This window comes from Cetorhinus maximus, chromosome 23 (genome assembly GCF_964194155.1).
Source record: "Cetorhinus maximus chromosome 23, sCetMax3.hap1.1, whole genome shotgun sequence".
In the NCBI taxonomy this organism is placed as follows: domain Eukaryota; kingdom Metazoa; phylum Chordata; class Chondrichthyes; order Lamniformes; family Cetorhinidae; genus Cetorhinus; species Cetorhinus maximus.
In genome coordinates, this window is record NC_135901.1 from 42,544,422 (window position 1) to 42,567,345 (window position 22,924).

The 22,924-nt window shown below is 44.9% G+C and overlaps 2 protein-coding genes across 2 annotated transcripts in view; both read left to right on the forward strand.

The window, feature by feature from the left end:
• Window positions 1–22,924, forward strand: part of LOC144698012 (uncharacterized) — a 621,009-nt gene that overhangs the window by 232,732 nt on the left and 365,353 nt on the right. The gene's annotated exons all lie outside the window — the stretch shown is intronic.
• Window positions 1–22,924, forward strand: part of LOC144698011 (uncharacterized) — a 360,246-nt gene that overhangs the window by 23,622 nt on the left and 313,700 nt on the right. The window contains exon 4 of the mRNA XM_078569955.1: window positions 14,323–14,330. Coding sequence (XP_078426081.1) covers window positions 14,323–14,330 — 8 coding nt within the window. The remainder of the gene's footprint in view (window positions 1–14,322; window positions 14,331–22,924) is intronic.

The window sequence follows — 22,924 nt, forward strand, 5'->3', positions numbered from 1 at the left end:
TTCCCCACATTTCCACAGTTTCTCCCCACTGTGAACGGTGCCTTTTCCCTCCATGTTCAAAACCTAATGATATTCAGGTTATGATACATTGGGCGACTCCGTCAGATCCTGATGTGATGTTTGGTTTCAGTTTCCTGACTACAAATCCTCCCCTTCTAATCCCCTGTGAAATTGATTTAAAACAGAAAAAAGGGAGTGAGAGAGAACCCACAAAAACACAAAGGCAGGTTGTGAAATTGAGCTGAATGAATCTGGGAATTTGTGGGACCGGCAATAGGAAAAAGTGACCATGAAAATTGCTGGATTGTTATAAAAACACAACTGGTTCACTAATGTCCTTCAGGGAAGGGAACCTGCCACCTGGTCTGGACCTACACAAGACTCTAGCCTCTATGGGAGCAGATGAGAGGGAGAGAGAGAAATGGGAGTGGGTGCAGGGGAGAGAGAGATTAGAGTGAGAGACGGGGGTGAAGGAGAGGGATATCTGGCACCATCTGTGGTGAGAGAAACAGAGTTAACATTTTGAGCGCTTAAGACTCTTCTCCAGAATTGGTGAAGCAGAGGGGATTTATATTTCTACAACTCGGCCAGAACTTTGGCAGAATCTCCCAAACCTTCAAACTCCACCCTAGAAGGGCCAGGGTAGCAAGTGTATGTGAACACCATCACCTCCAAGTTCCCCTCCAAGTCACACACCATCCTGACTTGTCTGATATCTGGTACTGGATTAGCAGAAATTTCCTTTATTTAAATATTGGGTAGACTGAAGCCATTGTCTTCAGTCCCGTCTACAAACTCCACTCCCCAGACACCTGCTCCATCCCTCTCTCTGACAACTGTCTGGGACTGAACCAGACTGTTCACAACCATGATGAAATATTTCACCCCAAGATGAGCTTCCAACCACATATCCACATCATCACTAAGACCGCCTATTTCCACCTCAGTAACATCGCTCGACTCCAGCCCAGTCTCAGCTCATCTGCTGCTGAAACTCTCATCCATTCCTTTGTTACTTCTAGACTTAACTATCCTAACGCACTCCCGGCCGGCCTCCCACATTCAACCTCCCTGTAATCTTGAGGTCATCCAAAACTCTACTGTCCCTGTGTTTACTCGCACCATGTCTTGTTCACCCATCACCCTGTGCTCACTGACCTGCAAAGGCTCCGGGTTAAGGAGAACTGAAATTTGAAATATCTCATCCCTGTTTTCACATTCCTGCTCCCTAACTCCGAAATCTCCACCAGCCTCGCAACCCTCAGAGATATCTGTACTCCTCTGATTCCAGCCTCCTGTGCACTCCTGATTTGACTCACTCCAGCATTGGTAGCCATTTTGTCAGTATCGAAGGCCCCAAGCTCTGGAATTTCCTCCCTAAACCTCTCTACCTCCGGAGGTCCCCAGTATCATAGATGCCAGTCTTCAGCCAATTCGATTCACTCCACGTGATATTAAGAAATGGCTGAAGGCACTGGATACTGGAAAGGCTATGGATCTTGACAATATTCTAGCAATAGTATTGAAGACTTGTGCTCCAGAACTTGCTGCACCCGTAGCCAAGCTGTTCCAGTGCAGCTATAACACTGGTATCGACTTGGCTATGTGGAAAAATGTCCTGTACACAACAAGCAGGACAAATCCAACTGGCCAATTGCCAACCCATCAGTCTACTCTGGATTATTAGTAAAATGATGGAAGGGGTCATCAACACTTCTGTCAAGCGGCACTTACTTAGCAATAACCTGCTCACTGATGCCCAGTTTGGGTTCTGCCAGGGCCACTCAGCTCCTGACCTCATTGCAGCCTTGAATCAAACATGGACAAAAGAGCTGAACTCTAGAGGTGACATGAGAGTGTCTGCCCTTGATACCAAGGCAGCATTTGACCGAGTGTGGCATCAGAGAGCCCTAGCAAGACTGGAGTCAATGGGAATCAGGGGAAAACTCTCCACTGGGTGGAGTCATACCGAGCACAAAGGAAGATGGTTGTGGTTGTTGGAGGTCAATCAGCTCAGTTCCAGGACATCACTGCAGGAATTCCTCAGGATAGTGTCCTGGGCCCAACCATCTTCAGCTGCTTATCAATGACCTTCCTTCCATCATAAGGTCAGAAGTGGGGGTATTTGCTGATGATTGCACAATGTTCAGCACCATTCATGACTCCTCAAACACTTAATAACTCCATCCTCAAATGCAGCAATATCTGGACAATATCCATGCTTGGGCTGACAAGTGGCAAGTAACATTCACACCACACAAGTGCCAGGCTATGACCATCTCCGACAAGATAGAATCTCACTATCGCCCCTTGACATTCAAGGGCATTACCATCGCTGAATCCCCCACTATCAACATCCTGGGGGTTACCATTGACCAGAAACTCAACTGGACAAGCCATATAAATACTGTGGCTAAAAGACCAGGTCAGAGGCTAGGAATCCTATGGTGATTAACTCACCTCCTGACTCCCCAAAACCTGTCCACCATCTACAAGGCACAAGTCAGGAGTGTGATGGAATACTCTCCATTTGCCTGGATGAGTGCAGCTCCCACAACATTCAAGAAGCTCGACACCGTCCAGGACAAAGCAGCCCACTTGACTGGCACCAAATCCACAAACATTCACTCCCTTCACCATCGACGCACAGTAGCAGCAGTGTCTACCATCTACAAGATGCACTGCAGGAATTCACCAAGGCTCCTTAGACAGCACCTTCCAAACCCACGATCACTACCATCTAGATGGACAAGGGCAGCAGATAGATGGGAACACCACCACTGGGAAGTTCCCCTCCAAGTCACTCACGATCCTGACTTGGAAATATATCGCCGTTCCTTCACTGTCGCTGGGTCAAAATCCTGGGACACCCTCCCTGACAGCACTTTGGGTGTAGCTACACCACATGGACTGCAACAGCTCAAGAAGGCAACTCACCACCACCTTCTCAAGGGAAATTAGGGATGGGCAATAAATGCCCAAGTCAGCGAAGCCCACATCCCTTGGAAGATTTAAGAAGAAAACCCCCTGGAAGATTCCCTTTAAAAGCGACATCTTTGACCAAGCTTTTGGTCACCGGCCCTAATATCTCCTCATGTGGCTCAGTGTCAAATGTTACTTTTCTGTGAAATGTCTTGGAACATGTTATAACATTAAAAGTGTGATAGAAGCAGAAATGATTGTTATTGATTTGGAATTATAACGCCGTCCCTTCATCATTGCTGGGTGAATAACCTGTAACTCCTTACCTAACAGCATCGTGGGAGCACCTTCACCACATTGACTGCAGCGGTTCATGAAGGTCAAACATCATCTTCCCCACAGGCCACTGGGGATTGGCAATATTTGCTGGTATCTGGGGAGAGGGAAACAGAGTAAACATTTCAGGTTGTGCAGAATGAATTACAGGAAATAAAAATTGTGCAGAATTTGATGGTCAATATGATCTCAGAGGTGGAAGATAAATGGACTATAGCACAGGGGAAACAATTCCTGACGATGAAAGATATTGTGAGAAGATAAAGCTGGGAAGCCAGCAGCACATGGGCGGGGGATGTAGCAGCAGTGAAAACTTCATTTCGAATCAGTCAGCAGAAGCAACAGTAAAACACTAAACAACTAAAATACACCCATATTAGAGACAGAGGAAGTTGGGCAATAGCAGACAGGTGATCAGAGAGGACAGAGCTGAAACAGAGCAATGGATGGTGTTATGAATTCAATTCATCCTGCATCCCTGGGTGCTAACAGTGCAGATTGTAAAATATAAAGGTACAGGATGTTCTAATGCTTGTTACGTTGGTTCCTGTCTAGTAGCAAGGGTGGGACCCTCTGGGAGTGTTTTGATAGGTCACAGATCAGTTCAAGTGTCAGTGAACAGCTCTTCTTGAGGCAGTTATTTCCGGAAGATGCCAGGCAACAGGTGGCACAGAGACAGGGACGGGCAGACGTCCCAGTTAAGTGGAGTTAAAAATTTAAAGAAAAGGCTGCAGGGGCAGAATTTAACTAAAGAGGGCTGTTGAAGCAAAGGTACCCCTTTGGAGCAATGGTGTTCTGCTTGGCACAGCCATAACTCTAAAACTGTGCTTGCAAGCTAGTGTTTGAGTGTACTCAGGAATCCAGGGAGAAGGAATCTCGGAAAGCGAGACTGAAACTCTGTGAGATGGGCCATCCATTGTTAAAGCCATCTGAGTGGGAGTGACTTTTGGAGAGAATGCCAGGTGAGATCTTCGATGCTGGAGATTGGAAACCCTCTTGAGAAAGACTAAGTTTCAGTGAGATTGGTTGAGTCAATGTGGGACTAACGGCTGAGTGGATTGTAGAGAAATCCATGGAATCTCTTTTGATTGCATCTGTCATTTACTCTGTAATGTGGTGTGTCTCACCACAGTTCGTCTGTTAATTCACATGTACCTCATACTTACCCTGAATGTTCGAGTATCAGGTACATATTGTAAATTATTTTATCTTTCTGAACTTGTACAGTAAATTTTGTTTTATTGTTGTTCAAAACCCATGGAAACTTGTGCCTTTATTCCAAAAGCAGGTATCTTAAATCTCAACCTTCATCTACTTGAAACAAAATGTTATTGATCCCTCACCAGATCGCATGTGTCTGGCCAAGAATAATAACAATGGACATGGGATTCAGATCCACAAGAAAGAAGCCACACCAGCCGTTAGCAGGATCTACACCAATTGGTGAAGTCAAAACTAAGACACAGAGCCTTTTCTTGCTGAGATAGTTTGTTGACTTGGTTCACTGTCAACACTGCTCACCCACGCCCAGTGTCCCAGCTATCCCCTACTTCATTGTGTTCAAACACCCATCACCTGTTTACTTTAACACTCTCATTGACATTAACAAACCTTAACAATGTAACTGAGAAGGCATTCACACCAACCTCAGAGCCATGGAACTTTGCATAGATAACAGAGCATAGACAACAGAGCATAAAACCAAAATCTTTAAATTGTAGATGAATAGTCAAAAATACTCACCTGTGAAACAATTTCAAGGGTCAACTTTAAACTCTCCTGCTGGAGCCTGCAGCTGGAAAGATATCAGAAGCACTGGAGTCAGAGAAAAATCTCCCAGTTGAGGAAATACCCGGAGTGCGGGGTGATGTCACCGTGTAATTGTCGATGTGTGATGATGTCACAGTGTAATTGTCGATGTGTGATGATGTCACAGACACGGACACAGAACATCTGGGTCTGTGCAAACCAGTGATCACCACACATTATGAAGAATGGGAGGGTCCTTGAAAGGGGACAGAGGAGATTTACCAGAATGGGTCGAGGGATGGGGGATATGAGCTAGAAGGTTTTGTTCTCCTTCAAGTAAAGGAGATTGAGGGAGATTTGATAAAGGTGTACAAGATTATGATAGGTTTAGATAAGGTAGATCACACAGAATCACAGTGTGGAAGAGGCCCATCGAATCTGCACCAACACGTGAGAAACACCTGACCGACCTACCTAATCCCATTTACCAGCACTTGGCCCATAACCTTGAATGTAATGACGTGTCAAGTGCTCATCCAGGTACTTTTCAAAAGGATGCGAGGCAGCCTGCTTCCACCAACCGCTCAGGCAATGCAGTCCAGACCGTCACCACCCTCTGGGTAAAGAAGTATTTCCTCACATCTCCCCAAATCTCCTGCCCCTCACCTTGAACCTGTGTCCCCTCGTAACTGACCCTTCAACTAAGGGGAACAGCTGCTCCCTAACTACCTGTCCATGCCCCTCATAATCTTGTACACCTCGATCAGGTCGCCCCTCAGTCTTCTCTGCTCCAACATAAACAACCCAAGTCCATCCAACCTCTCTTCATAACTTGAATGTTTCATCCCAGGCAACATCCTGGTGAATCTCCTCTGCACTCCCTCCAGTGCAATCACATCCTTCCTATAATGTGGTGACCAGAAATGCACACAGTACTCCAGCTGTGGCCTCACCAAGGTTCTATACAACTCCAACAACACCTCCCTACTTTTGTAATCTATGCCTCGATTGATGAATGCAAATGTCCCATATGCCTTTTTCACCACCCCACTAACATGTCCCTCTGCCTTCAGAGATCTATGGACACACATGCCAAGGTCCCTTTGTTCCTCAGAACTTCCTGGTGTCATGCCATTCATTGAATACTTCCTTGTCAAATTACCCCTTCCAAAGTGTATCACCTCACACTTTTCAGGATTAAATTCCATCTGCCACTTATCTGCCCATTTGACCATCTCGTTTATATCTTCCTGTACTCCAAAACACTCAATCTCACTGTCAACCACCCGGCCAATCTTTGTGTCATCCACAAACTTACTAATCCTACTCCCCACATGTCGTTTATATAAATGGTGAATAATAGGGGACCAAGCACACATCCCTGTGGTACGCCACTGGCTTCCAGCCACTAAAGCAGCCTTCTGTCATCACCCTCTGCCTCCTACAGCTAAGCCAATTTTGAATCCAACTTATCAAATTACCCTGTCTCCCATGTGTATCTGCCTTCTTTATAAGTCTCCCATGTGGGACCTTGTCAAAGGCTTTGCTGAAATCCATATAAACTACATCAAACTCACTATCCTCATCTGCACACCTGGTCACCTCCTCAAAAAATTCAAACGAATTTGTTAGGCATGACCTCCCGCTGACAAAGCCATGCTGACTTTCCTTGATCAAACCTTGCCTCTCCAAGTGGAAATGGATTCTCTCCATCAGGATTTTCTCCAGTAGTTTCCCTGCCACTGATGTGAGACTCACTGGTCTGTAGTTCCCTGGCTTATCTCGACAACCCTTCTTAAAGAGCAGAACCACATTAACTGTTCTCCAGTCCTCTGGCACCTCCCCCGTGGCCAGAGGGGAATTAAAATTTTGGGTCTGTGCCTCTGTGATCTCCTCCCTTGCCTCCCTCAGCAGTCTGGGATACAAATCATCCGGACCTAGAGATTTGTCCACTTTTGAGCCTGCCAACACCTCCAATACCTTGTCACTCCCAATATCAATTTGCTCAAGAACCTTGCAGTCTCTCTCCCCGATTTCCATACCTTCATCCTCATTCTCTTGGGTGAAGACGGATGTGAAGTATTCATTCAACACTCTAGCAATGTCCTCTGGTTCCACCCATAGATTGCCCCCTTGGTCCCTAAAAATAACGATAGTTATCAAAAAGCTATTCCAATTAACCGAATGTAAAATGATTATGGGACACAGATTAAGGATTTTGGGCAAGGTCTGTAGGGGTAATGAGAGGAAGAAATTTTACACTGTGAGTGGTAATCACCTGGAACTCAATGATTACACTCAGAGGCCGATAATATCCAAGTCCTGAATTTCTATCCTGAACTGACAGTGACATGTTTGGGAAACGATATATACAGAGCATTAGAAAAGGATGATCCAGGTCCTGATGAATCGAGTGACTCTGTCATATCTAAATGTGATGTTGGTCTTGACATTCCCGTCTGTAAATCCTCCCCTTCTGACCCCCTGTAAAAGGAGTTTCCAAAATCCATCCCTGTCAGTCCAGGATAGAAATTCACAACATACTCTCCTCCAGCTACTTGGACCTGGATGACCGCGCATGCGCCCTGCTGCACATTGCCCCCTATAAAGATGGCGGCCGTTACCCCAGGCCTGGCGAAGGAAGAAATCCAGAATTTTTCGGTCCGTTCTCTGCAAACTCAAAACCGGTACCTTGTTATTTGGGCTCTGTGGCCTGCACTGTGTCATTATGAAGCCTCCCTGCCCACTCCGCTGGCTCTATTCCTCCTCACACACCCACTAACTCTGTTAGTTTGCTCCACTCGACATTGTCAACCGCTCTGAGCAACTTCAGTCACAGGCCAGCACTGCGCATGCCCATGAAACAAACCGCAATGCGCATGCTCCAGCACACACCGTACTGCGCATGTGTAAGGAGCTCCTGTTGTGAGGATAGGGCACGTTCTGCTCCCCTTTGAATGCTGGGTAGCCCCGCTGTCATTGAAAGTCCATATTTCTGAATAGGAAATTATTATTTGTGATCCCGTTACGATTGGAACCACAGGGCCAAGATATAACAATGTTTTTTGATATCAACTGACTTAATAAAGTGCACTGGTCTTCCGCCATAGTTCTGTGCCAGGTGTAATTAACAGCAGAACAAATCCATCGTTAGATGTGAACTCAGTGGAATCTCAGGAGGCCGTGTGAACAAGTGATTTTTCATTCCATACACAGAACATTTAAATTCTGTCGTCAGTAAGGATGTAACAAATCAGCTGGTGAACGATCATTTCACAGTGTGATTTTACCCATAAGTTTCCAGCTCATATTGGGATCTCAAATCCTTCTGATAATGAGTTCCACATTGTCAACCATCTACAGTTATCAAAAAGCGGGTGCTGTGAATCTGAAATGAAAATGGAAAATGCTGGAATTTTTAGCAGATCTGGTAGTACCGGTACAGCAAGGAATATAGCATCAGTGAACAGTCCTGAAAACTTAATGCTTCTCAATGCAGATGCTCCTAGATGTGCTGAGTGTTTCTGGCACATTCTACATTATCTCTGGTGAATGAAAATTGATCATGATTTACACATTAGATTTATTAGTGACTAACTTATATTTATTTCCATCCATTCACAAGTGGAAACATCTTCCACGTGTCCATCCTGTCAAACCCTTTCACTATCTTAAAGTCCTCGGTCAGGTCATCTCTCACTCTCTTTTCCAAACAAAACTTTTGCAAACTGTTGAATCTTTGTTGATTGATATAACTTTCCAATTCTGGCATCATTCCAGTAAATCTGTTTTGCACCTTCCCCAGTGCTTCTCGATCCAATTTAACATATGGAGACAGAGCTAATCTGAGCATCAACATTACTACTGCCCCAAATTCCTGTATGTTGGAAGGATCAGTACAGCAGTGGGAGAGAGGACTGTGGTTTCCAGCTGTTATTCATCATCCTCTATTTGAGAGATTATCTCACTAGAATATTTGGACACTAAGGGAATCAGTGGAAATGGGGCGGGAAAGTGGAGTTGAACTGAAAGATCATTTAATGGTGGAACAGGCTCAAAGAGTCATATGGTCTATCCCAGCTCCTATTTCTTGTTTTCTTATGAACATCACTGTGACTCATTTCCATACAAGCACAACAGATGCAGCGCCCGCCCTTCACCTCTTCCCTCCCCACATTCCAGGTCGCCAAACACACTTTCCAGGTGACACAATGAAAAAGATTAGCAACCTGAAACATTCCGTCTGCTTGGTCGACATGAAACTAAACTCATGATTAATTCCTCCTCAATAACAGGGAGTGGATCAATAACACCACTACTGACAGAGCTGATCGATTCCTAAAAGACATAGCTGCTAGACTGGGTCTGTGACAAGTCGTGAGAGAGTCTTCAAGAGGGAAACACATACTTGACCTCATCCTCATCACTCCGTCTGCTGCAGACGCACCTTTCCATGACAGCATCAGTAGGAGTCACCTCCTACGAAGTCGTTGTGGAGACTAAGTCCCATCTTCACATTGAGGACGCCCTCCATCGTATGGTGTGGCATTACCATCGTGCTAAATAACATAGGTTTTGAATAGATCTAGAAACTCAAGGCTGGGCATCCTTGGGGCACTGTGGGCCAACGGCAGCAGCAGAATTGCACTCAACCACAATCTGTAACCTTATGGCCTGGCAAACCTCCCCAACTCTACAAGTAGCATCAAGCCAGGGGATCAACCCTGGTTCAATGAAGAGTGCAGGAGGGCATGCCAGGTGCAGCATCTGGCATACACAAAAATGAGATGTCAACCTGGTGAAGATACAACAAAGGACTACTTGCAGGTCAAACAGTGTAAATGATATGTGACAGACAGAGCTAAACGATTCCACAACCAATGGATCAGATCTAAGCTCTGCAGTCCTGCCACACCCAGTCGTGAATTGCAGTGGACAATTAAACAACTCACTAGAGGAGGAGGCTCCACAAATATCCCCATTTTCAATAGTACTGAAAACCTGGACTCCAGAACTCGCTGCACCCATAGCCAAGCTGTTCCATTACAGCTACAACACTCGCATCTCCCCAGCAATGCGGAAAATGGCCTGGGTACGTCCTGTACACAAGGCATGATAAACACAGTCGGACCAATTACTGCCCTATCATTCTACTCTCGATCATCAGCAAAGTAATGGAAGGGGTCATCAACAGTGCAATCAAGTGGAACATGCTTAGCAATAATCAGGTCACTGGTGCTCAATTAGGGTTTTGCCAGGATCACTCAGCTCCTGACCTCATTACGGCCTTCGTTCAAACATGGACAAAACAGTTGAACTCCGGACGTAAGGTCAGAGTATCTGCCCTTGTCATCAAGGCAGCATTTGACCGAGTGTGGCATCAAAGAGCCCTAGCAAAACGGGAGTCAATGGAAATGAAGGGGGAAACTCTCCACTGGTTTGAGTCTTGGGTTGTGGTTGTTGGAGGTCAATCATCTCAACTCAGGACATCGCTGCAGGAGACCCTCAGGATAGTGTCCTCAGCCCAACCATCTTCACCTGCTTCATCAATGACCTTCCTTCCATCATAAGGTCAGAAGTGGGGATATTCACTGATGATTGCACAATGTTCAGCACCATTCGTGACTCCTCAGGTACTGAAACAATCCATGTTCAAATGTACCAAGACCTGGAAAAACTTGGCGGATGGAATATAATTAGGGAATATGTGAGGTTATACTATTTGACGGGAAGGATAGAGGAGCTGGATATTATTTAAGTGGAGAAAGGCTGCAGAAGACTGAAGCACAGAGGGATTTGGGAGTCCTTGTGCATGAATCCAAAAAAGCTAACATACAAGTTCACCAGGGAATAGGGAAGGAAAATGGAATGTTCGTCTTAATTTCAAAGGGAATGGAGTATAAAAATAGGGAAGTCTTGCCAAAACTATACAAGGCAGCAGTTAGACCGCCCCGAGAATACTGTGAACAATTTTGGTCCCCTTATCTAAGGAAAGATATTCTGGCACTGGAGGCAGCCCAGAGAAGATTCATTCTGTTGATCCCGGGTATGGAGGGATTTTCTTTTGAGGAGAGGTTGAGTAGGTTGGGCCTGTACTCATTGGAGTTTAGAAGAATGAGTGGCGACCTTATTGAAACATATAAGATTCTTCGGGGGCTTGACAGGGTAGATGCTGAGAGGTTGTTTCCCTTTGTGAGAGAGTCTAGGACTAGAGGGCATAATCTCAGAGTTAGGGGGTGCCCATTTAAAAAATAGATGAGGCAGAATTTCTTCTCTCAGAGGGTAGTGAATCTGTGGAATTCTTTACCACAGAGGGCTGTAGAGGCTGGGTCATTAAGTATATTCAAGGCTGAGATAGACAGATTTTTAAACAGTAAGGAAATCAAGGTTATGGGGACAAGGCAGGGAAGTGGAGTTGAGGATTATCAGATGAGCCATGATCTCATTAAATGGCGGAGCAGACTTGATGGGCCAAATGGCCAGCTTCTGCTCCTAAATCTTATGGTCTTATGGACAATACCCAGGCTTGGTCTGGCAAGTGGTAAGTAACATTCATGCCACATAAATGCCAGGCTATGACTATCTCCAACAAGAGAGAAGATAACCAACTCCCCTTGACATTCAAATGCATTACTACCATTTAATCTCCCTTTATCAACATCCTGTGGTTACCATTTACCTGAAACTGAATTGGACCAGCCATATACATAGTCCGGCTACAAGAGCCAGTCAGAGGTGAGGACTCCTGCTGCGAATATCTCACCTCCTGACTCCCCAAAGCCTGTCCACAATCTACAAGGCACAAGTCAGGAGTACGATGGAACACTCTCTATTTGCCAGGATCAGTGCAGCTCCAAAAACACTCAAGAGCTCAACACCATCCAATGCACTGGATTGGCACCACATCCACAAACATTTATTCTATCCACCACCAACGCACAGTCGCAGCAGTATCTACCATCTACAAGATGCACTGCAGAAACTCACCAAGGTTCCTTAGGCAGCACCTTCCAAACCCACGACCACTACCATCTAGAAGGACAAGGGCAGGAAACACATGGGAACACCACCACCTGTAAGTTCCCCTCCAAGTCACTCGCCATCCTGGCTTGGAAATATCGTCGTTCCTTCACTGTTACTGGGTCAAAATCCTTGAACTTCCCCCAGCATCTCATGAATGAATTTTTAAAAATCAGTTGTAAACACAAAGCTTCCAGCCGGGATTGAACCGGGGACTTTCTCATGTAAAGTAAAGGTGATAATCAGTGCACTAGGGAAATGAGTGTGAATCCCCCCCGGACAGCGGGGAACTGACCATCCATCTCTAGCTCTAATTCCCAAACAGAAAATGCTGCCAAGTATCAGCAAGTCAGGCTGAGTCTGTGGCCGCTCTCACCATCTGTAACCGTCACAATGCCCGGCTGATTGACGGCATCTCTGGACCAATAGGAAGAGGGGGCGGGACTGGGGGACCGAGCGGGAGTGGCTGGTCCTCCGACCAATCGGAGTGAATGAGGGGCGGGGCCGGGCTGGGAGTGAAGCATGCGCAGTGTGAGTAATGGCGACTGAGAGACGCTTCTTTCTCGGATTCGGAATCGGTGAGTGTGTGAATGGCGGGGCGGAGGGAGCGATGGATCCGGCGGGTGGGCGGGGAGGCTTTGGAAACATGTTATGTAAACAGCAATCCCTGAAAAATAACTTTCCGGTCCCCGGGGTAACCGTTTCCCCATTTGCACCGAGCGAGGCCGCAGCTTTCTCCAGTTACAGACCCGGGGGTAACGGCCGCCATCTTTATTGGGGGCAAAGTGCATCAGGGCGCACGCGCCGCCGCCATCTTTATGGGGGGCAAAAGATCAATATGTTGCAAAAGCTCAGCAGGTCTGACAGCATCTGTGTAGAGAGAGACAATAGTTAACGTCTCGAGTCCGTATGACTCTTCTTCAGTGCTAAGGAGAAGTAGAAATATCATGGACTTCACACTGTTTATGAGTGGTGAAGCAAGTGGAACAATGATGTTCAGGTCCTGTTGAATCGAGTGAATCTGTCCAATCTTGATGTGATGTTTGGTTTGAATTTCCCGTCTGCAAATCCTCACCAAGGCTCCTTAGGCAGCAGCTCCCAAACCCACGACCACTACCATCTAGAAGGACAAGGGCAGCAGATACATGGGAACACCATCACTTGTAAATTCCCCTCCAAGTCACTCACCATCCTGACTTGGAAATATATCTCCATTCCATCAATGTCGCTGGGTCAAAATCCTGGAATTCCCTTCCTAACAGCACTGTGGGTGTACCTACACCACATGGACTGCAGCGGTTCAAGAAGGCAGCTCCCCACCACCTTCTCAAGGGCAATGAGGCATAGGCAAGAAATGCTGGCGCAGCCAGCGATGCTCGCATCTCATGAATGAATTAAAATAAAATGCTGGAAAAAGGAGATTCCAAAAATTCCATCACTATCCAAGGGTTGGTGCAGGAGGGAGGGCTTTAGATTCCTGGATCAATGGGCCCATTTCTGGGGAAGTTTGGGCCAATACAAGTCTGACAGGTTGCACCTGGGCTGGAACAGGACCAACATCCTTGTGAGGGGGTCGCTAATGCTGTGGGTGGGGGGTTAAACTAACTTAGCAGGGGGATGGGTTACAGAGTGGAGGTATACTAGGCGTGATGCACAGACAAATATAGAAGGAAAAAATCAAGTCAGTCTGGAAGGCAGAGCATATATTGTCAAGTTAAGGCACAAGGCAGCATGGCAAGGCTGGATGGCAACTATATTAATGCAATGAGTCTTGCAAGTAAGGCCGATGAGTTGAGGGTGTTGATGAACACATGGGGATATGATATCATTGCTATAACGGAGACATGGTTGAGGGAGGGGCAGGACTCACAGCTCAATACTCTGGGGTATGGAATCTTTGGGTGAGACGGGGGTGGGGGTGTAAAAGAGGAGGTGGGGTCACAATATTGATCAAGGAGTCAATTACGGCAATAAGGAGGGATGATATCTTAGAAGCTTCCTCAAATGAGGCCATATAGGTAGAACCTAAAAACAAAAAGGGGGTAATCACATTGCTTGGAGTGTACTATAGACCCCCAAACAGACAGTGAGAGATAGAGGACAGATATGTAGGCAAATCTCAGAGAAGTGTAAAAAGGACAGGGTAATAATAGAAGGGGATTTCAACTTCCCCAGTATTAACTGGGATCGACAAAGTGTGAAAGGTTTAGAGGGAGCTGAGTTCTTAAAATGTACCCAAGAGAGCTTTTTAAGCCAGCACATAGGAAGTCCTACGAGTGAGGCAGCAGTCCGAAGCCGGGCAAGTGGTAGGAGTGTCTGTGGGGGAGCATTTCGGTAATAGTAACCATAATTGAGTAAGATTGAACGTAGTTATGGAAAAGGCGAAAGATGATCTGGAAATAAAGATTCTAAATTCGGTGAAGGCGGATTTTAATATGATAAGACAAGATCTGGACAAAGTGGACTGGGAGCAGCTACTTGTAGGAAAATCTACATCAGAGCGGTGGGAGTCATTCAAAAAGGAAATAGAGAGAGTGCAGGGCCGAAAATAAACCAAATTTCATAGGGAACAACAGTTTATACTGCATGAGAAAAGGGTGCTGATTGGTTGGCCAGTCAGTCCTGATTGGTCATTGCTATGGAGAATGTTCCAGGTAGTTATCATCATGTGCTTTTGTTTAATTCAACAAAAGGTGCCATGCCTGGACTTGTTCCTTCTGCCTGCAGAGGACAGGTCCCCGTGTATGAATATATGTAGTTTCTAGCAAATGTAAGTGAGACACTTTATGAGCCTGACTGATAATCTTTGAAATTTGATGTTCTTATGTCTGTCCTGATGAGTACAAGATTAAATGTTTTGACAGAATGTCTCCTTTTTTTAACAGTACTCAAGTGCATTAAAGGGGGGAAGTGTGGTAGACAGAGGGAGAGGTGTCGGGAGAGAATCTCAGAGCTTGGGGACAAGGGAACTGAAGGTACGGTCACTAATGGTGGAGCGATTAAAATAGGGAATGTACAGGACCAGAATTAGAGCAGTGTAGATATCTCAGAGGGTTGTGGGGCTGGAGGAGATTACAGAGATAGGGAGGGGTGAGGCCTTGGAGGGAATTGAAAACAAGGATGAGAATTTTAGAATCAAGTTGTTGCTTGACTGGGAGCCAAGGCAGGTCAGGAAGCAGAGGGGTGTAAGGGAAACGGGCCTCACCGTGAGTGAAGACATGGACAGAAGACTTTTGGATGGTGTTAAGTTTGCAGAGGGTAACGTAGGAGACCAGCCAGGAGTGTGTTGGAATAATCAAGTCTGGAGGTAACAATGGCAGCGATGAGGGTTTCAGCAGCAGATTCACTGATACAGGGTGAGGTTGGGTGATGTTACAGAGGTGGAAACAGGCGATCTTAGTAATGGCACAGATATGAGGTCAGAAACTCATCTCGAAATCAATTTTAACACCGTGGTTGTGAACAGACAGGTTTAATCTCAGACCGTTCCGAGGGAGAGGGATGGAGTAGGTATCTAGGGAATGGAGATTGGAGCAGGGACTGAGAACAGTGTCTTCAGACTTCTCAGTATTTAATTGGGGTTAATTAGTCATCAGGAAGAGAAGCAGGAACCGGAATGGACCATGAGACTGATCCCAGGTTTAACGTGGTTAGAGAGAGAGAGAAGGAAGGAAGGAAACCCAGGGAGGTTTGGAGAAACCATCTTCACAATTGCTCATTAAATCTCCTAACTGAGTTTTGAACACAAGGTTAATGTCTGCTATTCTGTCTGGTCGGTCAGGGGGTTTCAGATTAATGTTTTGTCACAAGTAATGACTGAAGTGAATGATAAAACATATTGTTATCTCCAGTTGTACAAATTTGTTAAAAAGATACAGAAAGAATTGTCCAAAACTCTGGATTTCAGCACAGGGAGGAGGGAGAGTGTGTGGGACGGGGATTTGCAGCTTTGGGGGAACAAGAGAGGAAAAAATGTTCCATAGAAACTAGAATTGCCTGTTCTGAATTTCTATCCCGTTCTTACAGTGATGACTTTTATAAACTCCTTTTACAGAGAATTAGAAGGGGATAATTTGCAGATGGGAAACTCAAACCAAACATCACTTCAAGATCTGACAGTCACTCGATTCATCAGGACCTGAGTATCATCGGAATTTGAATGTGGACGGAGAAATGTTTGTCAGTTCTGTCTGTGGGAAAAGATTTCAAACATCAGTGTGACTGGAAAAGCACTGAGACGCACACACACCCGCGTGAGAGTGTTCCAGTGAACTGACTGTGGAAAGAGCTTTAACCAGTTACACAGCCTGAAATAACGTCACACCATTCACAGCTGGGAGAAACCATACCGTGTTCTCTGTGTGAATGAGGCTTCAACTGATTATCAAACCTGGAGAGACACAGGGATACCTACACCATGGATAAACCGTGGAAATGTGAGGACTGTGGGAAGGGATTCAGTTACCCATCTTTGCTGGAAATCCACCGACGTACTTACACTGGAGGGAGACCGTTCACCTGCTCCAAGTGTGGGAAGGGATTCACTTGGTCATCCAGCCTGCTGAGACACCAGAGAGTTCACACTGGGGAGAGGCCTTTCACCTGCTCTGAGTGTGGGAAGGGATTCACTCAGTCATCCTACCTGCTAATTCACCAGCGGCTTCACACTGGGGAGAAGCCGTTCACCTGCCCTGTATGTGGGAAAGGCTTCACTGGGTCCTCTGACCTGCTGAACTACCAGCGAATTCACACTGAGGAGAAGCCAATCCCGTGTACTTCCTGTGGAAAGAGATTCAGGTCTTGGTCCAACCTCAAAGTACACCAGCGAGTTCACACTGGAGAGAGACCATTCACCTGCTCCAAGTGTGGGAAGGGATTCACTCAGTCATTCAACCTGCTGATCCACCAGCGAGTTCACACTGGAGAGAGATCATTCACCTGCTCCAAATGTGGGAAAGAATTCACTCAGTCATCCAACCTGCTGAAACACCAGCGAGTTCACAACTGACTGCAGGAGTCTGATTTTGCTGTTATTGCTGCTGTGAATCACATCCAGGACTGAACCATGTTCATTCTGACAGTTGGGGTTTAAAGCCAGCTAGTCTGGGTGTTTAATGTACTTTTAAGATGTTAATTAGATAAACATAAGGAAGTTAAAAGGTAAAGTATAAATTTGCATTTGTTCAATACAGCATTCAAGAGTGGGAGTAAAACCTTGCACCTAGCTGGGAGACGCCAAGCAATGTGTTTAAATAACTAATAAAATTAGTGGGATGAAAATGTTATTGTTTGAAGATGTGACATTAAAAACCTAGGATGCAATGGAAAATTGACATTGAAATGGGAAGCTAGGTATAAACAGAAAGGAATTTGTGTGTGTAGGGCAGAGGCATTTAATATCTAACCAGCCTGTAAGCCTACAACTGTGTATGCAAAGGAACCAAATTGAAAGGAACCTCATATTTAATTTGTAAGGTCAAATGTGCTTTGCCAGTTGTCTGTTTAAAGTCTATGGGTTACTGTTGCCTTGGTGAAGATTTACCTGGAGTGATTAATTTGGGGATTTGTTTAAAAGTTATTATGATAGTAATTTGTAGACATGTGTATGTGTTTAACTTGCTAAATTAATAAATTATTAATTTAGTTTTATATATAAAAAAACCTTTTGAAGCTCAGTGGTCTTATTCCTGAATTCAGAGCCGCATCTCAAACATACCAATTGAAAATATAGGTTATGACAGTTGTTCAAGTTACCCTCTCAGATTTAAACAACTCAGCCTTTACCAACTGCTGTGTTATAACTCCCAGTGACAGAGAAGGAAGAGTGATATATTTCCAAGTTGGGATGGTGAGTGGCTTGGAGGGGATCTTCCAGGTGGTGGTGCTCCCATGTGTCTGCTGCCTTTGCCCGTCTAGATGGTAGTGGTCATGGTTTTGGAAGGGGCTGTCTAAAAAGGCTTGGTAAGCACCTTCTAAACCTAAAAATTAGGGTGTGAACAATTGGGAAAACGATGAGATGCCCTCGCTCACATGAAATATTGGGGTGGTCTCTCTCTCCAGTGTGACTGTGTTGCTCTGGAAGTAAATGGGATAACCAACTTCATCTCTTCCCACATCCAGCTGCTGAGTGATCAGTCTGCAGTGTGAGTGATCCACGACTTTCCAGCTCAGATTGGAATTCAGTCCCTTCCCACATTCAACAACAACTTGCATTTATATAGCACTTTAACAGTAGTAAAAATGCCCCAAACTGCTTCACAGGAGTGGTAACAATCCCCACATTAACATGATGGTTTCCTGACAATTCTGTGCTCATGTCTCCAATTGAATCTCTAAAAGACTGCTGTAATTTCCATACAAAAAACAGGAATGCACAGATTTTACTGACATAAACCAGTGGCTCTGAGAAATGTTCTATAACAATGCGTAACATCCTCACGGTTGGAAAACCACTGATCCTCTGACTCAGTATGATCCATGCATTGGTTGACCTGCTAGGAATATAAAATAAACGGCAATTGTTTGTCTATTTCATGTCAGTGACATCACACACATTTATTTTAGTCCAATGTCTCAGAGCTGATTGTCTCCCAGATTTCTTCCAACAATCTTAACAAGTCTTACCTGTCTCCCAGTTTGTTTCTATTGCTCCTGCATTCAGCCGTTCCCATTCTTATTTCCATGAATACTTCTCACTGGTATTGTCACTATTATTTTCTTCTCTTTACTGTTTCTTATTCCGTTTCCTATCTGCTTTATGTCTCCCCATTCTGACTATTTAGGCATTGTTCCCAAAGTTGGTAAGGATATGGAATGTATCAAGCAGCATGTTATATATGTATCTGCTGTGTGCCTGCCATTTTCACCAGTCTCTCTATATCCTCCTGACATTTGTTACTATCTTCCTCATTGTTTCCTGTATTTCCCAGTTTTGTTTCATGTGCAAATTTGAAATTCTGCCTGTATCCCCATGTCCAGGTCAGTAACATATATCAAAGAGATCAGCAGTGCCAACACTAGACCCTGGGGTCACACTGCTGTAAACTCCCATCCATTCTGAAAAACAAACTTTTCTGCTGAGCCAATTTTATACCCAGGCTGAAACTCATGGGTTTCAGCTTTGCTGACAAGGCTATTGTGTGGTACCATATTAAACATCATTTGAATGTCCATGTAAAAGGTATCAACCCCACTCCCCTCATACACCCTCCCGTTTCTACGCCAAGTTGGTCAAAAATTATTTGTCTTTAATAAATCCATGGACTTTTTCATTTATTATTCCATACTTTTCCAAGTGCCAATTGATTTTGTCCAGAATTATTGTCTCCAGCCTTTCCCCACCACTGATGTGAAGCTGATTGTCCTGGAATTGCTGTGTGTTTGAACAGGGGTGTAACATTTGCAATCTGTCAGTCCTTTGGCACCACTACTATATAAGGATGATTGGAAGATTGTGACCAAAGCCTCCACAGGTTCCATGTGAAGGATGCTGTCTCTGACAGTGCAGCAGTCCCTCAGTGTCACCCTGGAGTGTCAGCCTAGATAATGTGCTTAGGTTTATTAATATTTCCTCTTGTTATTGATGTGGGTCATTAAGAAACAATGGACACTTATGATGTCATCCAGTCCCAGTGCGATGATGTCATCCAGTCCCAGTGCGATGATGTCATGAAGACTATTCAATACCAGCGGAGCCTTAGTGGTGAAAACAGTTTTGTTCGAGATGGCAGCAAGTCCATTACTGATAGATCAGCAAATAGAATTAATGGGAAAGAAAGTGAGGCAGCTCATGCACATCAGGAATAGTGTTGTAAATTATGGAGAGGAACAAAATCTTCAGTAGCTGCCAGGTATGTCACAACACATGTCCCAGGGGCAGCAATGAACAAACTCAGGGGAATATTGAGCTACAGAGTCAAAACAACATTATATTCTTCCTCCATGTAACCTGCCTCAGAATTCACTCCCCTCACTAGACCATCAATACAAGGGGAATTAACATTTTCAATAATTCCAAGAGGAAAGTAGAGGCTTTAATTATCCAGGATGTTGTTCTGAAATTTACACTACCTCCCACTGTCACCAAGGCTGGCAATAGGCCACTCAATGTTAGTTTTGCTGTTGCCTCTGTCCCAGATGTGGTTCAATATAGACTTAATGTTAAGAGAAAGGGGTGGGATTGGATGGTCAAAACTGCTCATAGAGGGTGATGTTTACTAGAATTGGCCAAAAATTGTGGATCTCATAGGAACCAATACTTTATCCCCAATATTAGTCAGTTTGGTTGGTGTTGTCCACCCTATAGGACAGGAAGTGTCCTCATGTCTGTCTGTTTGTATTGGTGTGAATGTGTCTCTGAGTGTGTATATGTGTGCATGTGGAGAGAGGATGCCTGTATGTGTACGTCTGTGTATGGAGAAGATGATAGTATGTGTGTTGTGTGTGGACAGAGGGTGTGTGTTTGTGTGTGGGTGGAGATGTCAGTATGTGTGTTGTGTGTGGAGAGAGGGTGTGTGTGTGTGTGTGTGTAAGACAGACAGACAAAGTGTATGTGGGTCTCTGTGATTGGGTCTCTGTGTGTGCTGCTTCTCATTCGCTGTAACGCAAACCTTCCTCTCCAAACAGACAACGTGGCTTTTGAGAATCCCATCAAGTGATGTGAATGTTACAATTACAACATTCTTCAGACATTCTTCACCTACAGGCTGACTGTGTGCTGTGTAAAACCTGACATCAACACAACCAGGCCCACTTCTCCTGGAACAACATGAAGTGTCTGCTGCTTTCCAGGTCCCTTCCTTTCCCCTCACTATTATCCTCAGTTCATTTGCAAATTCCTTGTGAGGTGTGACTTTCTTTTCCGGAATCCATGTTGAGGATCTCTAATGGATCTTTCTCTTCCCCAGTAATCAGAAACAGAATCTCTTAGGATCCCTTCAAGCATCTTCCCTGTGATTGAGGTCACGCTGATGGGCCTCTCATTCCCTGGCTCTGATTTGTCCCTGATTTGGAAAGTGGGAACACCATGAGCTACTTTCTGATCTCAGGGAACAATCGCTGACTCTATTGAGCTGTTGAAGATACGGACAAGAGGCTCACAGGGCACCCATTCTATCTCTTTAGACCCCCTTGGGTGGATATCATCTGGACCTGGAGCACCATCTGGTTTGAGATTTCCTATTTTCTCTAGGGTGACAATCCCTTTCTATTTTAATATTGATGATGTTATTGTCGACAGCACATCCCACAGCTGGAATCTGAGCATCATCCATAGGAGTGCAGACTGATGTGAAACAGTTATTTAAGAGCTCAGTCATAGCCTGGCAATCTGTTTCAATCTGTCCTCAACTGTCTTTCAGTGGCTCAAAACCACCTTTAACCATCTTCCCACTCCTGATGGAGCTGGGAAAGCTTTGCTGTTATTCCCACAATTGTTCACCACCTTCTTTCCCAAAGATCTCTTCTCTAATGGCTGCTTTTCTCTCCCTCAATTGTGGGTGATATATGTCTAACACACACACACACACGTACACATCAATAAAACAGGGCATTCCAGGAAATACAAAGCAGGTCTTTCTTTATCTGGAGATAAATGTCTGTTGTATAATTCTCCCAGCAGTTTACAAGTACCTCTGAAATAGTCCATCTGCTACTTTAATGCAGAGTTTAATCAATGTATTTAAAATAGATTTATTATAAATGAGTTAACACCTGCCTTTCAATGGTGGATACAGAATAATTACCACAATCATTTTCAGCCTGGAAACTTACGCCTGCCATTTCACTTTCAGTCAGGAACAGTTTGACACCAATCTCTGATTTGACAACACGTTTCCAGCATTCACCATTGTTCTTCCTGACTCTAAACACAGTTGTAAAGGATCCTCCTGTTCTGTGTCCAGGAGCTCTGAACCATGGAAGAGAGCAGCTGGGACACATTTCTTACACACCTCAGGATTAACCCACACGGGGGCTTTGCTGTCAGTGAAGAGAGAGGAGAAAGACCAAAGTGCTGTTTGTCCCTCTCAGTGTGACCCTGAGGGACTGTGTCCAGGTTGAAGTTCTGTTCCTGCCGTATGTTCCTCAATCCAGATTGTCCTTTCTGATCTCCAACCAGGTGATAACAAAGAACAAAGAGAAGTACAGCACAGGAACAGGCCCTTCGGCCCTCCAAGCCTGTGCCGATCATATTGCCTGTCAAACTAAAACATTTTGCACTTCCGGGGTCCGTATTCCTCTATTCCCATCCTATTCATGTATTTGTCAAGCTACCTCTTAAACACCACTATCGTACCTGCTTCCACCACCTCCTCTGGTAGCAAATTCCAGACACTCACTACCCTCTGCATAAAAAACTTGCCCCGGATATCTCCTCTAAAGTTTTCTCCTCTCACCTTAAATCTATGTCCCCTAGTAATTGACTCTTCCACCCTGGGAAAAAGCTTCTATCTACTCTGTCCATGCCACTCATAATTTTGTAAACTTCTATCAAGTGACCCCTCAATCTCTGTCGCTCTAGTGAGAACAATCCGAGTTTCTCCAACCTCTCTGCATAGCTAATAACCTCCAGACCAGGCAGAATCCTGGTAAACTTCCTCTGCACCCTCTCCAACGCCTCCATATCCTTCTGGTAATGTGGTGACAATGTGTTGTTAAATACTCAGGTGTGAAAGGCAAAAAACTACAACAATGTGTTCAAAACAAAGCTGATTTGTTTGAAATTTATCCAGAATATTAAACTCCAGCCTGGTTACATGCACGATTAACATCAGCAGAAACAAACCCCAATTGTCAGAATGAACATGGTTCAGTCCTGGATGTGATTAACAGCAGCAATCACAGCAGAATCCAACTCATTCAGTCACTAATGAACTCACTGGTCTGTCAGTAGGTGAGG